Raw genomic sequence first — 16,072 nt, forward strand, 5'->3', positions numbered from 1 at the left:
TGTGTGTGTGTGTCAGATATTTGAAAGAGGACCTGCAGAGTATGTGTGTAAATATATATATATATATATATATATTGCGTTTTCTAACATTTCAGGAGACTTGAAACGATAAATAAATGTCTTCCTGTAATAAAGACGTTTCATTGTGTCAGTTACACACGTCACCGCGAGGGGGCAGCGGGAACGCGCCTGAGAGCGCATCCTGCAGGAAACCGGTGAGAAGAAGAAGAAGTCGTAAAAGAAGGAGACGCTTCCGGTTCCGGTCGCTGTGGTTCGGTTGAACTGTTGTGGATTCAAACCTTCTGGACCGCAGACTCTCACGCGCTCCGTCGGTCACGTGCAGCGCCAAAACGCGGGCGTATTTAATTAGGCGTGCGAGCCCAGTTTTCTCAGGGAGCATTGTGCTTGTGCCAGTAGAGCTAAGAGAGAGAGAGAGAGAGAGAGAGAGAGAGAGAGAGAAGACTCTCACGAGCTCCGAGAGGGAGTGAGAGAGAGAGAGAGAGAGAGAGCTATAGCGAGAGAGAGAGAGAGAGAGAGAGAGAGAGAGAGAGAGAGAGAGAGAGAGAGAGAGAGAGAGAGAGAGAGAGAGAGAGAGAGAGAGAGAGAGAGAGAGAGAGACTCTCTCTCTGCGCTCTCTTGATGTTTCAGGATGGCGTCTGGACTCCTGGATCCTCCTCCAGGAGGAGAACCTCTGTGTGTTCTCCTGCTGAGAGACGAAGGAGAGCCGGAGGAGAGGAGGAGGAGGGAGGTGGGCTGCCAGTGGGAGAGTCCGGAGGAGGAGAGGAGGGAGGTGGGCTGCCAGAGCGACGGCGCCGAGAGGAGGGACGCTGCGGTCCAGGTGGACCTGCTGACCCAGCAGCTCAGCTGGAGGCACTCAGGTTAGTCCAGCAGGAATCCACTATTCTGGCTTTAAAGGCTTTAGTCTGGTTTAAAGACTTTAGTCTGGTTTAAAGACTTTATTCTGGATTTAAAGACTTTAGTCTGGTTTTAAAACTATATTCTGGGTTTAAAGACTTTATTCTGGCTTTAAAGGCTTTAGTCTGGTTTAAAGGCTTTAGTCTGGATTTAAAGACTTTAGTCTGGTTTATAGACTTTATTCTGGATTTAAAGTCTAGTCTGGTTTAAAGACTTTAGTCTGGTTTAAAGGCTTTAGTCTGGATTTAAATAATTTAGTCTGCATTTAAAGACTTTAGTCTGGTTTAAATACGTTAGTCTGGTTTAAAGACTTTATTCTGGATTTAAAGACTTTATTCTGGATTTAAAGACTTTAGTCTGGTTTAAAGACTTTAGGCTGGATTTAAAGACTTTAGTCTGGTTTAAAGACTTTATTCTGGATTTCAAGGCTTTAGTCTGGATTTAAAGACTTTAGTCTGGTTTAAAAACTATATTCTGGATTTAAAGGCTTTAGTCTGGATTCAAGGGCTTTAGTCTGGATTTAAATAATTTAGTCTGCATTTAAAGACTTTAGTCTGGTTTAAATACGTTAGTCTGGTTTAAAGACTTTATTCTGGATTTAAAGACTTTATTCTGGATTTAAAGGCTTTAGTCTGGTTTAAAGGCTCTATTCTGGATTTGAGGTTCAGTTCTCCAGGTGTTTACGCTCTGTCTGCAGGCTCGTCTGCGATGCTGCTGCAGTGCTTTGCAGTTAGACCTGATGGACCAGACGGGGGTGCTCTGCTGCAGCACTGCACCCCCAACCGGACCAGGACCAGGACCAGCACCAGGACCCTCAAACTCACCCAGTCCAGGACTCAGAGGAGGCCGTCGCCTCAGAGGTCTAACGCCATCACGCGAGCTCCAGCTCAACCACACCACCGACGTGTACCACCTGACATGGAGCAGGAGGAGCAGCAGGAGCAGCAGGAGGAGGAGGAGGAGGAGGAGGACATGGGTGATCCCACCTGGACTCCACCTGAGGGAGGTGAGTGAAGTACTGCCTCCTCCTCCTCTTCATCCTCAGACCTCCACATATCAGTGTGTGTGTGTGTGTCTCCAGCTGTGAGCCCTCGCTCGGCGCTGGTGGAGGTGCAGCTGGACTCCGTCTCCCAGCATGCACCTGTGTGCTCCGTGAAGCTGGAGGCGGCGGGCAGCGTGTGTGACGTCTGTGGCAAAGCGATGAAGAACAAGTCCAGCCTGGCGCGCCACGCCTTCATCCACACGGGCCGGCGCCCGTTCGGCTGCCCTCTGTGCGACCTCCGCTTCAACCGCCGGGACAACCTGCGGCACCACGTGGCGCGGCTGCACCCCGGGGGCGCGGCCCGGCGCGAGCGGCGCCGCCCGCCGCCGGCCTGGCTGTGCGCCGCGTGCGGAAAGACCTTCAGCTGCCGGTCCCGGCTGAAGACGCACGAGGTCATCCACTCGGGGGTCAAGCCCCACGGCTGCGACCTCTGCACCAAGGCCTACATGAGGACCAACGACCTGCAGCACCACAAGGCCGTGGCCCACGCGCGCGGCGCCGCCGAGCCGCCGCCGCGCAGCTCGCTGCTCTGCGACCTCTGCGGCCGCGAGTTCAGGTGCCGCTCGCAGCTGGCGGCGCACTTCCAGACGCACACCGGCGAGCGGCCGCACCTCTGCGACGTCTGCGGGCGCAAGTTCAGCCGCCGCTACCAGCTGCAGCGCCACGAGAGCCTGGTGCACGGCGAGCGGGGCGGCGCCGAGGAGGAGGAGCCGGCGCCGTTCGCCTGCGCCGTGTGCGGCAAGCGGCTGAAGTCGTCGGCGCTGCTCGCCGCTCACGCCGGCGGCCACGCGGGCGGAGGGCCGCACCGCTGCGCCGTGTGTCTGCGCGGCTTCCGGCGCGCCGCCTGCCTGAAGCAGCACCACCTGCGCATCCACCTGAGGGTCCGGGCGGCGCCGCCCCCCCGCGGCCCGGCGCCCCCCAAGGCGTTCCCGTGCCCCGTGTGTGGCAAAGTGTTCCGCTTCCGCTCCCTGCTGGCGAGCCACCAGCCGGTGCACAGCGAGCGCCGGCCGCACCGCTGCGACTGCTGTGGCCGCGGCTTCCGGCGCCTCGGCCACCTGACGCGGCACCGCCGCGCGCTGCACGCCGACGGGGCGGCGCCGCCGCAGAGCTTCGTCTGCCGCGTCTGCGGCAAAGACAAGAAGTGCCGCTCGCAGCTCGCCAGGCACGCCGTGGTCCACACCGGCGAGCGGCCGTTCGCCTGCGAGCGCTGCGCCGCGCGCTTCAACCGCCGCGGCAACCTGCAGCAGCACATGCGGCGCATGCACGGCGTGGGGGCGGAGCCCGCCCACGAGGCCCCGCCCATTCTGTTCGACGACGACGCGGCGCCCGCCCCCACCTACAAACAGGAAGAGACGGTGGTGGCCGTGGACGTCACGGAGGTCGTCGCTGAACTCTCCTCCTGACCTTTGACCTCTCGCTCCCCTCCTAACCTCAGGTTCTTTGTCTTCAGGATCAATTCTGTTCCGTCTCTTTAATAAAGATTTGATCAGAAATCAATAATCAATCATCATTGCTGCTTCTGTTCAGCTTTAAATCTGTTACACTGTTGACTGGATATATATATATATATATATGTATAAATACACACATATATATATATGTGTATCTATATATATATATAGATACACATATATATATATACACATATATAAATAGATACACATATATATATGTGTATCTATATATATAGATATATATATACACATATATATATGTGTATATACATATAGATAAACATATACAGGACTGTCTCAGAAAATTAGAATATTGTGATAAAGTTCTTTATTTTCTGTAATGCAATTAAAAAAACAAATGTCATGCATTCTGGATTCATTACAAATTAACTGAAATATTGCAAGCCTTTTATTCTTTTAATATTGCTGATTATGGCTTACAGCTTAAGAAAACTCTAAAATCCTATCTCATAAAATTTTAATATTTCCTCAGACCAAGTAAAAAAAAAGATGTATAACAGCTGAGTGTTTGTCAAGGCTCAGGAAACCCTTGCAGGTGTTTCGAGTTAATTAGACAATTCAAGTGATTTGTTTAATACCCTACTAGTATACTTTTTCATGATATTCTAATATTTAGAGATAGGATATTTGAGTTTTCTTAAACTGTAAGCCATAATCAGCAATAAATCAGAATAAAAGGCTTGCAATATTTCAGTTGATTTGTAATGAATCCAGAATGCATGACATTTTTGTTTTTTTAATTGCATTACAGAAAATAAAGAACTTCATCACAATATTCTAATTTTCTGAGACAGTCCTGTATATGTGTATATATATATATAAATGTGTATCTATATATATATACACATATAGATATACACATATATATAGATACACATATATATAGATACATATATATATAGATACACATATATATAGATACACATATATGTGTATCTATATATATATATTGTTACAATCACTGGTGACTGGGGGGGACAGTTGGGCGATGCAGTTTAAATATCACTCAACAATGAGAAAAGAGGTTTTATAGAATATAGTAGAACACAATTTTTAAAGAACACAGCGTGCTCAACACGGTCCAACAACAACTAAACACACTGTGACTTTAGAGGCTCAGAGCAGCTTGAAGGAACATGGGGACGCAGACACATGGGGACAGGGCCTAGAGGGTCACACAGAAGAGATCACATGTTACATGGGGACAGAGTAGAGTCAGAGATCACATGTTACATGGGGACAGAGTAGAGTCAGATCACATGTTACATGGGGACAGAGTAGAGTCATGGGGACAGAGCAGAGTAGAGTCAGAGAGATCACATGTTACATGTAGGACTGAGTAAAGTCAGAGAGATCACATGTTACATGGGGACAGAGTAGAAAGAGAACAGAGTGTCAGAGATCACATGTTACATGGGGACAGAGTAGAGTCAGAGAGATCACATGTTACATGGGGACAGAGTAGAGTCAGAGAGATCACATGTTACATGGGGACAGAGTAGAGTCAGAGATCACATGTTACATGGGGACAGAGTAGAGTCAGAGAGATCACATGTTACATGGGGACAGAGTAGAGTCAGAGATCACATGTTACATGGGGACAGAGTAGAGTCAGAGAGATCACATGTTACATGGGGACAGAGTAGACAGAGAGTCAGAGATCACATGTTACATGGGGACAGAGTAGAGTCAGAGAGATCACATGTTACATGGGGACAGAGTAGAGTCAGAGATCACATGTTACATGGGGACAGAGTAGAGTCAGAGAGATCACATGTTACATGGGGACAGAGAGTCAGAGAGATCACATGTTACATGGGGACAGAGTAGAGTCAGAGAGTATGAGAGATCACATGTTACATGGGGACAGAGTAGAGTCAGAGATCACATGTTACATGGGGACAGAGTAGAGTCAGAGATCACATGTTACATGGGGACAGAGTAGAGTCAGAGATCACATGTTACATGGGGACAGAGTAGAGTCAGAGATCACATGTTACATGGGGACAGAGTAGAGTCAGAGAGATCACATGTTACATGGTGACAGAGTAGAGTCAGAGATCACGTTACATGGGGACAGAGTAGAGTCAGAGAGATCACATGTTACATGGGGACAGAGTAGAGTCAGAGAGATCACATGTTACATGGGGACAGAGTAGAGTCAGAGATCACATGTTACATGGGGACAGAGTCAGAGATCACATGTTACATGGGGACAGAGAGTCAAAGAGATCACATGTTACATGGGGACAGAGTAGAGTCAGAGATCACATGTTACATGTGGAAAGAGTAGTCAGAGATCACATGTTACATGGGGACAGAGTAGAGTCAGAGATCACATGTTACATGGGGACAGAGTAGAGTCAGAGAGATCACATGTTACATGGGGACAGAGTAGAGTCAGAGATCACATGTTACATGGGGACAGAGTAGAGTCAGAGAGATCACATGTTACATGGGGACAGAGTAGAGTCAGAGATCACATGTTACATGGGGACAGAGTAGAGTCAGAGATCACATGTTACATGGGACAGAGTAGAGTCAGAGATCACATGGGGACAGAGTAGAGTCAGAGATCACATGTTACATGGGGACAGAGTAGAGTCAGAGAGATCACATGTTACATGGGACAGAGTAGAGTCAGAGAGATCACATGTTACATGGGGACAGAGTAGAGTCAGAGAGATCACATGTTACATGGGGACAGAGTAGAGTCAGAGATCACATGTTACATGGGGACAGAGTAGAGTCAGAGATCACATGTTACATGGGGACAGAGTAGAGTCAGAGATCACATGTTACATGGGGACAGAGTAGAGTCAGAGAGATCACATGTTACATGGGGACAGAGTAGAGTCAGAGATCACATGTTACATGGGGACAGAGTAGAGTCAGAGAGATCACATGTTACATGGGGACAGAGTAGAGTCAGAGGTTACATGGGGACAGAGTAGAGTCAGAGAGATCACATGTTACATGGGGACAGAGTAGAGTCAGAGAGATCACATGTTACATGGGGACAGAGTAGAGTCAGAGATCACATGTTACATGGGACAGAGTAGAGTCAGAGATCACATGTTACATGGGGACAGAGTAGAGTCAGAGATCACATGTTACATGGGGACAGAGTAGAGTCAGAGATCACATGTTACATGGGGACAGAGTAGAGTCAGAGATCACATGTTACATGGGGACAGAGTAGAGTCAGAGAGCATGTTACATGGGGACAGAGTAGAGTCAGAGATCACATGTTACATGGGGACAGAGTAGAGTCAGAGAGATCACATGTTACATGGGGACAGAGTAGAGACAGAGAGATCACATGTTACATGGGGACAGAGTAGAGTCAGAGATCACATGTTACATGGGGACAGAGTAGAGTCAGAGAGATCACATGTTACATGGGGACAGAGTAGAGTCAGAGAGAGATCACATGTTACATGGGGGACAGAGTAGAGTCAGAGATCATGGGGACAGAGTAGAGTCAGAGAGATCACATGTTACATGGGGACAGAGTAGAGTCAGAGATCACATGTTACATGGGGACAGAGTAGAGTCAGAGATCACATGTTACATGGGGACAGAGTAGAGTCAGAGATCACATGTTACATGGGGACAGAGTAGAGTCAGAGATCACATGTTACATGGGGACAGAGTAGAGTCAGAGAGATCACATGTTACATGGGGACAGAGTAGAGTCAGAGAGATCACATGTTACATGGGGACAGAGTAGAGTCAGAGAGAGATCACATGTTACATGGGGGACAGAGTAGAGTCAGAGATCACATGTTACATGGGGACAGAGTAGAGTCAGAGAGATCACATGTTACATGGGGACAGAGTAGAGTCAGAGATCACATGTTACATGGGGACAGAGTAGAGTCAGAGAGAGATCACATGTTACATGGGGACAGAGTAGAGTCAGAGAGATCACATGTTACATGGGGACAGAGTAGAGTCAGAGATCACATGTTACATGGGGACAGAGAGAGTCAGAGACTACATGTTACATGGGGACAGAGTAGAGTCAGAGAGATCACATGTTACATGGGGACAGAGTAGAGTAGAGTCAGAGAATCACATGTTACATGGGGACAGAGTAGAGTCAGAGAGAGACTACATGTTACATGGGGACAGAGTAGAGTCAGAGACTACATGTTACATGGGACAGAGAGTCAGAGAGAGTCAGAGATCACATGTTACATGGGGACAGAGTAGAGTCAGAGAGATCACATGTTACATGGGGACAGAGTAGAGTCAGAGAGAGAGACTACATGTTACATGGGGACAGAGAGAGAGACTATCATGTTACATGGGACAGAGTAGAGTCAGAGATCACATGTTACATGGGACAGAGAGTCAGAGATCACATGTTACATGTTACATGGGACAGAGTAGAGTCAGAGAGATCACATGTTACATGGGGACAGAGTAGAGTCAGAGATCACATGTTACATGGGACATAGTAGAGTCAGAGATCACATGGGGACAGTAAAGTCAGAGAGATCACATGTTACATGGGGACAGAGTAGAGTCAGAGAGATCACATGTTACATGGGGACAGAGGAGAGTCAGAGAGATCACATGTTACATGGGGACAGAGTAGAGTCAGAGAGATCACATGTTACATGGGGACAGAGTCAGAGATCATGTTACATGGGGACGTAGAGTCAGAGATCACATGTTACATGGGACAGAGTAGAGTCAGAGAGATCACATGTTACATGGGGACAGAGGAGTCAGAGATCACATGTTACATGGGGACAGAGTAGAGTCAGAGAGATCACATGTTACATGGGGACAGAGTAGAGTCAGAGAGATCACATGTTACATGGGGACAGAGTAGAGTCAGAGATCACATGTTACATGGGGACAGAGTAGAGTCAGAGATCACATGTTACATGGGGACAGAGTAGAGTCAGAGAGATCACATGTTACATGGGGACAGAGTAGAGTCAGAGATCACATGTTACATGGGGACAGAGTAGAGTCAGAGAGATCACATGTTACATGGGGACAGAGTAGAGTCAGAGAGATCACATGTTACATGGGGACAGAGTAGTCAGAGAGATCACATGTTACATGGGGACAGAGTAGAGTCAGAGAGATCACATGTTACATGGGGACAGAGTAGAGTCAGAGAGATCACATGTTACATGGGGACAGAGAGTCAGAGATCAGAGAGACTAGAGAGATCACATGTTACATGGGACAGAGTAGAGTCAGAGAGATCACATGTTACATGGGGACAGAGTAGAGTCAGAGAGATCACATGTTACATGGGGACAGAGTAGAGTCAGAGAGATCACATGTTACATGGGGACAGAGTAGAGTCAGAGATCACATGTTACATGGGGACAGAGTAGTCAGAGAGATCACATGTTACATGGGGACAGAGTAGAGTCAGAGAGATCACATGTTACATGGGGACAGAGTAGAGTCAGAGAGATCACATGTTACATGGGGACAGAGTAGAGTCAGAGTAATCACATGTTACATGGGGACAGAGTAGAGTCAGAGATCACATGTTACATGGGGACAGAGAGTAGAGTCAGAGAGATCACATGTTACATGGGGACAGAGTAGAGTCAGAGATCACATGTTACATGGGGACAGAGTAGAGTCAGAGATCACATGTTACATGGGGACAGAGTAGAGTCAGAGAGATCACATGTTACATGGGGACAGAGTAGAGTCAGAGATCACATGTTACATGGGGACAGAGTAGAGTCAGAGAGAGATCACATGTTACATGGGGACAGAGTAGAGTCAGAGATCACATGTTACATGGGGACAGAGTAGAGTCAGAGAGATCACATGTTACATGGGGACAGAGTAGAGTCAGAGATCACATGTTACATGGGGACAGAGTAGAGTCAGAGATCACATGTTACATGGGGACAGAGTAGAGTCAGAGATCACATGTTACATGGGGACAGAGTAGAGTCAGAGATCACATGTTACATGGGGACAGAGTAGAGTCAGAGAGATCACATGTTACATGGGGACAGAGTAGAGACAGAGAGATCACATGTTACATGGGGACAGAGTAGAGTCAGAGATCACATGTTACATGGGGACAGAGTAGAGAGAGATCATGTGTTACAGAGAGATCACATGTTACATGGGGACAGAGTAGAGTCAGAGAGCACATGTTACATGGGGACAGAGTAGAGTCAGAGAGATCACATGTTACATGGGGGACAGAGTAGAGTCAGAGATCACATGTTCCATGGGGGAGAGTCAGAGAGATCACATGTTACATGGGGACAGAGTAGAGTCAGAGATCACATGTTACATGGGGACAGAGTAGAGTCAGAGATCACATGTTACATGGGGACAGAGTAGAGTCAGAGATCACATGTTACATGGGGACAGAGTAGAGTCAGAGAGCTCACATGTTACATGGGGACAGAGTAGAGTCAGAGATCACATGTTACATGGGGACAGAGTAGAGTCAGAGAGATCACATGTTACATGGGGACAGAGTAGAGTCAGAGAGATCACATGTTACATGGGGACAGAGTAGAGTCAGAGAGATCACATGTTACATGGGGACAGAGTAGAGTCAGAGAGATCACATGTTACATGGGGACAGAGTAGAGTCAGAGATCACATGTTACATGGGGACAGAGTAGAGTCAGAGAGATCACATGTTACATGGGACAGAGTAGAGTCAGAGATCACATGTTACATGGGGACAGAGTAGAGTCAGAGACATCACATGTTACATGGGGACAGAGTAGAGTCAGAGATCACATGTTACATGGGACAGAGTAGAGTCAGAGAGATCACATGTTACATGGGGACAGAGTAGAGTCAGAGAGATCACATGTTACATGGGGACAGAGTAGAGTCAGAGACCACATGTTACATGGGGACAGAGTAGAGTCAGAGATCACATGTTACATGGGGACAGAGTAGAGTCAGAGAGATCACATGTTACATGGGGACAGAGTAGAGTCAGAGAGATCACATGTTACATGGGGACAGGGACAGAGATCACATGTTACATGGGAGAGAGATCACATGTTACGTGGGACAGAGTAGAGTCAGAGATCACATGTTACATGGGGACAGAGTAGAGATCACATGTTACATGGGAGTAGAGTCAGAGAGATCACATGTTACATGGGGACAGAGAGTCAGAGAGATCACATGTTACATGGGGACAGAGTAGAGTCAGAGACCACATGTTACATGAGGACACAGTCAGAGATCACATGTTACATGGGGACACAGTAGAGTCAGAGATCACATGTTACATGGGGACAGAGTAGAGTCAGAGAGATCACATGTTACATGGGGACAGAGTAGAGTCAGAGAGATCACATGTTACATGGGGACAGAGTAGAGTCAGAGATCACATGTTACATGGGGACAGAGTAGAGTCAGAGATCACATGTTACATGGGGACAGAGAGTAGAGTCAGAGAGACACATGTTACATGGGGGACAGAGTAGAGTCAGAGTGCTCACATGTTACATGGGGACAGAGTAGAGTCAGAGAGATCACATGTTACATGGGGACAGAGTAGAGTCAGAGATCACATGTTACATGGGGACAGAGTAGAGTCAGAGAGACCACATGTTACATGGGGACAGAGTAGAGTCAGAGATCACATGTTACATGGGGACAGAGTAGAGTCAGAGAGATCACATGTTACATGGGGACAGAGTAGAGTCAGAGAGATCACATGTTACATGGGACAGAGTAGAGTCAGAGATCACATGTTACATGGGGACAGAGGAGAGTCAGAGAGATCACATGTTACATGGGGACAGAGTAGAGTCAGAGAGATCACATGTTACATGGGGACAGAGTAGAGTCAGAGAGATCACATGTTACATGGGGACAGAGAGTCTGAGAGATATCATGTTACATGGGGACAGAGTAGAGTCAGAGATCACATGTTACATGGGGACAGAGTAGAGTCAGAGAGATCACATGTTACATGGGGACAGAGTAGAGTCAGAGAGATCACATGTTACATGGGGACAGAGTAGAGTCAGAGAGATCACATGTTACATGGGGACAGAGTAGAGTCAGAGATCACATGTTACATGGGGACAGAGTAGAGTCAGAGAGATCACATGTTACATGGGGACAGAGTAGAGTCAGAGAGATCACATGTTACATGGGGACAGAGTAGAGCCAGAGAGATCACATGTTACATGGGGACAGAGTAGAGAGATCAGATGAGATGGGGACATGTTACATGGGGACAGAGTAGAGTCAGAGAGATCACATGTTACATGGGGACAGAGTAGAGTCAGAGAGATCACATGTTACATGGGGACAGAGTAGAGTCAGAGAGAGATCACATGTTACATGGGGACAGAGTAGAGTCAGAGAGATCACATGTTACATGGGGACAGAGTAGAGTCAGAGATCACATGTTACATGGGGACAGAGTAGAGTCAGAGAGAGATCACATGTTACATGGGGACAGAGTAGTCAGAGAGATCACATGTTACATGGGGACAGAGTAGAGTCAGAGAGATCACATGTTACATGGGGACAGAGTAGAGTCAGAGAGAGATCACATGTTACATGGGGACAGAGTAGAGTCAGAGATCACATGTTACATGGGGACAGAGTAGAGTCAGAGAGATCACATGTTACATGGGGACAGAGTAGAGTCAGAGAGATCACATGTTACATGGGGACAGAGAGATCACATGTTACATGGGACAGAGTAGAGTCAGAGATCACATGTTACATGGGGACAGAGTAGAGTCAGAGAGATCACATGTTACATGGGGACAGAGTAGAGTCAGAGAGATCACATGTTACATGGGGACAGAGTAGAGTCAGAGAGATCACATGTTACATGGGGACAGAGTAGAGTCAGAGATCACATGTTACATGGGGACAGAGTAGAGTCAGAGAGATCACATGTTACATGGGGACAGAGTAGAGTCAGAGAGACTCACATGTTACATGGGACAGAGTAGAGTCAGAGATCACATGTTACATGGGGACAGAGTAGAGTCAGAGAGATCACATGTTACATGGGGACAGAGTAGAGTCAGAGATCACATGTTACATGGGGACAGAGTAGAGTCAGAGATCACATGTTACATGGGGACAGAGTAGAGTCAGAGATCACATGTTACATGGGGACAGAGTAGAGTCAGAGATCACATGTTACATGGGGACAGAGTAGAGTCAGAGATCACATGTTACATGGGGACAGAGTAGAGTCAGAGATCACATGTTACATGGGGACAGAGTAGAGTCAGAGATCACATGTTACATGGGGACAGAGTAGAGTCAGAGAGATCACATGTTACATGGGGACAGAGTAGAGTCAGAGAGATCACATGTTACATGGGGACAGAGTAGAGCCAGAGAGATCACATGTTACATGGGGACAGAGTAGAGTCAGAGAGATCACATGTTACATGGGGACAGAGTAGAGTCAGAGAGATCACATGTTCATGTTACATGGGGACAGAGTAGAGTCAGAGATCACATGTTACATGGGGACAGTAGAGTCAGAGATCACATGTTACATGGGGACAGAGTAGAGTCAGAGATCACATGTTACATGGGGACAGAGGAGTCAGAGAGATCACATGTTACATGGGACAGAGTAGAGTCAGAGAGATCACATGTTACATGGGGACAGAGTAGAGTCAGAGAGATCACATGTTACATGGGGACAGAGTAGAGTCAGAGATCACATGTTACATGGGGACAGAGTAGAGTCAGAGATCACATGTTACATGGGGACAGAGTAGAGTCAGAGATCACATGTTACATGGGGACAGAGTCAGTCAGAGCTCACATGTTACATGGGGACAGAGTAGAGTCAGAGAGATCACATGTTACATGGGGACAGAGTAGAGTCAGAGAGATCACATGTTACATGGGGACAGAGTCAGAGATCACATGTTACATGGGGACAGAGTAGAGTCAGAGAGATCACATGTTACATGGGGACAGAGTAGAGTCAGAGAGATCACATGTTACATGGGGACAGAGTAGAGTCAGAGAGATCACATGTTACATGGGGACAGAGTAGAGTCAGAGATCACATGTTACATGGGGACAGAGTAGAGTCAGAGAGATCACATGTTACATGGGGACAGAGTAGAGTCAGTGAGATCACATGTTACATGGGGACAGAGTAGAGTCAGAGAGATCACATGTTACATGGGGACAGAGTAGAGTCAGAGAGACCACATGTTACATGGGGACAGAGTAGAGTCAGAGAGATCACATGTTACATGGGGACAGAGTAGAGTCAGAGATCACATGTTACATGGGGACAGAGTAGAGTCAGAGATAGAGATCATGTTACATGGGGACAGAGTAGAGTCAGAGATCACATGTTACATGGGACAGAGTAGAGTCAGAGAGATCACATGTTACATGGGGACAGAGTAGAGTCAGAGATCACATGTTACATGGGGACAGAGTAGAGTCAGAGATCACATGTTACATGGGGACAGAGTAGAGTCAGAGAGATCACATGTTACATGGGGACAGAGTAGAGTCAGCTCACATGTTACATGGGGACAGAGTAGAGTCAGAGAGATCACATGTTACATGGGGACAGAGAGTCAGAGATCACATGTTACATGGGGACAGAGTAGAGTCAGAGATCACATGTTACATGGGACAGAGTAGAGTCAGAGAGATCACATGTTACATGGGGACAGAGTAGAGTCAGAGATCACATGTTACATGGGGACAGAGTAGAGTCAGAGATCACATGTTACATGGGGACAGAGTAGAGTCAGAGAGATCACATGTTACATGGGGACAGAGTAGAGTCAGAGATCACATGTTACATGGGGACAGAGTAGAGTCAGAGAGAGATCACATGTTACATGGGGACAGAGTAGAGTCAGAGAGATCACATGTTACATGGGGACAGAGTAGAGTCAGAGATCACATGTTACATGGGGACAGAGTAGAGTCAGAGATCACATGTTACATGGGGGACAGAGTAGTCAGAGAGATCACATGTTACATGGGGACAGAGTAGAGTCAGAGATCACATGTTACATGGGGACAGAGTAGAGTCAGAGATCACATGTTACATGGGGACAGAGTAGAGTCAGAGAGATCACATGTTACATGGGGACAGAGTAGAGTCAGAGAGATCACATGTTACATGGGGACAGAGTAGAGTCAGAGAGATCACATGTTACATGGGACAGAGTAGAGTCAGAGATCACATGTTACATGGGGACAGAGTAGAGTCAGAGATCACATGTTACATGGGGACAGAGTAGAGTCAGAGATCACATGTTACATGGGACAGAGTAGAGTCAGAGAGATCACATGTTACATGGGGACAGAGTAGAGTCAGAGAGATCACATGTTACATGGGACAGAGTAGAGTCAGAGAGATCACATGTTACATGGGGACAGAGTAGAGTCAGAGATCACATGTTACATGGGGGACAGAGTAGAGTCAGAGAGAGATCACATGTTACATGGGGACAGAGTAGAGTCAGAGATCACATGTTACATGGGGACAGAGTAGAGTCAGAGATCACATGTTACATGGGGACAGAGTAGAGTCAGAGATCACATGTTACATGGGGACAGAGTAGAGTCAGAGAGATCACATGTTACATGGGGACAGAGTAGAGTCAGAGAGATGACATGTTACATGGGGACAGAGTAGAGTCAGAGATCACATGTTCCATGGGGGACAGAGTCAGAGAGATCACATGTTACATGGGGACAGAGTAGAGTCAGAGAGATCACATGTTACATGGGGACAGAGTAGAGTCAGAGAGATCACATGTTACATGGGACAGAGTAGAGTCAGACTACATGTTACATGGGGACAGAGTAGAGTCAGAGATCACATGTTACATGGGGACAGAGTAGAGTCAGAGAGAGATCACATGTTACATGGGGACAGAGTAGAGTCAGAGAGATCACATGTTACATGGGACAGAGTAGAGTCAGAGAGATCACATGTTATGGGGACAGAGTAGAGTCAGAGAGATCACATGTTACATGGGGACAGAGTAGAGTCACAGATTACATGTTACATGGGGACAGAGTAGAGTCAGAGAGATCACATGTTACATGGGACAGAGTAGAGTCAGAGAGATCACATGTTACATGGGGACAGAGGAGAGTCAGAGAGATCACATGTTACATGGGGACAGAGTAGAGTCAGAGATCACATGTTACATGGGGACAGAGTAGAGTCAGAGAGATCACATGTTACATGGGGACAGAGTAGAGTCAGAGATCACATGTTACATGGGACAGAGTAGAGTCAGAGACTATGTTACATGGGGACAGAGAGTCAGAGATCTACATGTTACATGGGGACAGAGTAGAGTCAGAGAGATCACATGTTACATGGGGACAGAGTCAGAGATCACATGTTACATGGGGACAGAGTAGAGTCAGAGAGATCACATGTTACATGGGGACAGAGTAGAGTCAGAGATCACATGTTACATGGGGACAGAGTAGAGTCAGAGAGATCACATGTTACATGGGGACAGAGTAGAGTCAGAGAGATCACATGTTACATGGGGACAGAGTAGAGTCCAGAGAGATCATGTTACATGGGGACAGAGTAGAGTCAGAGAGATCACATGTTACATGGGACAGAGTAGAGTCAGAGATCACATGTTACATGGGGACAGAGTAG

General features: G+C 47.1%; 1 protein-coding gene across 1 annotated transcript; it reads left to right on the forward strand.

Annotated features, from left to right (window-relative positions):
- Positions 1-643: 643 nt before the first annotated feature.
- On the forward strand, positions 644-3,467 carry LOC130206568 (zinc finger protein 436-like). The gene is made up of 3 exons (XM_056434594.1): positions 644-878; positions 1,613-1,921; positions 1,997-3,467. Exons 1-3 carry the CDS (start codon positions 650-652, stop codon positions 3,358-3,360), a joined length of 1,902 nt encoding a protein of 633 aa, XP_056290569.1. The 5' UTR covers positions 644-649; the 3' UTR covers positions 3,361-3,467.
- The last annotated feature ends 12,605 nt before the right edge of the window (positions 3,468-16,072 follow it).

Source organism: Pseudoliparis swirei, chromosome 16, assembly GCF_029220125.1.
Source record: "Pseudoliparis swirei isolate HS2019 ecotype Mariana Trench chromosome 16, NWPU_hadal_v1, whole genome shotgun sequence".
Lineage (NCBI taxonomy): Eukaryota > Metazoa > Chordata > Actinopteri > Perciformes > Liparidae > Pseudoliparis > Pseudoliparis swirei.

Excerpts from the sequence above, each read along its gene's own strand:
- LOC130206568 (XM_056434594.1), top strand. The coding sequence starts at position 650 with ATGGCGTCTGGACTCCTGGATCCTCCTCCAGGAGGAGAACCTCTGTGT. Across the intron at positions 879-1,612 it reads GCTCAGCTGGAGGCACTCAG|GCTCGTCTGCGATGCTGCTG; the intron begins GTTAGTCCAGCA and ends CTCTGTCTGCAG. Across the intron at positions 1,922-1,996 it reads CTGGACTCCACCTGAGGGAG|CTGTGAGCCCTCGCTCGGCG; the intron begins GTGAGTGAAGTA and ends GTGTGTCTCCAG.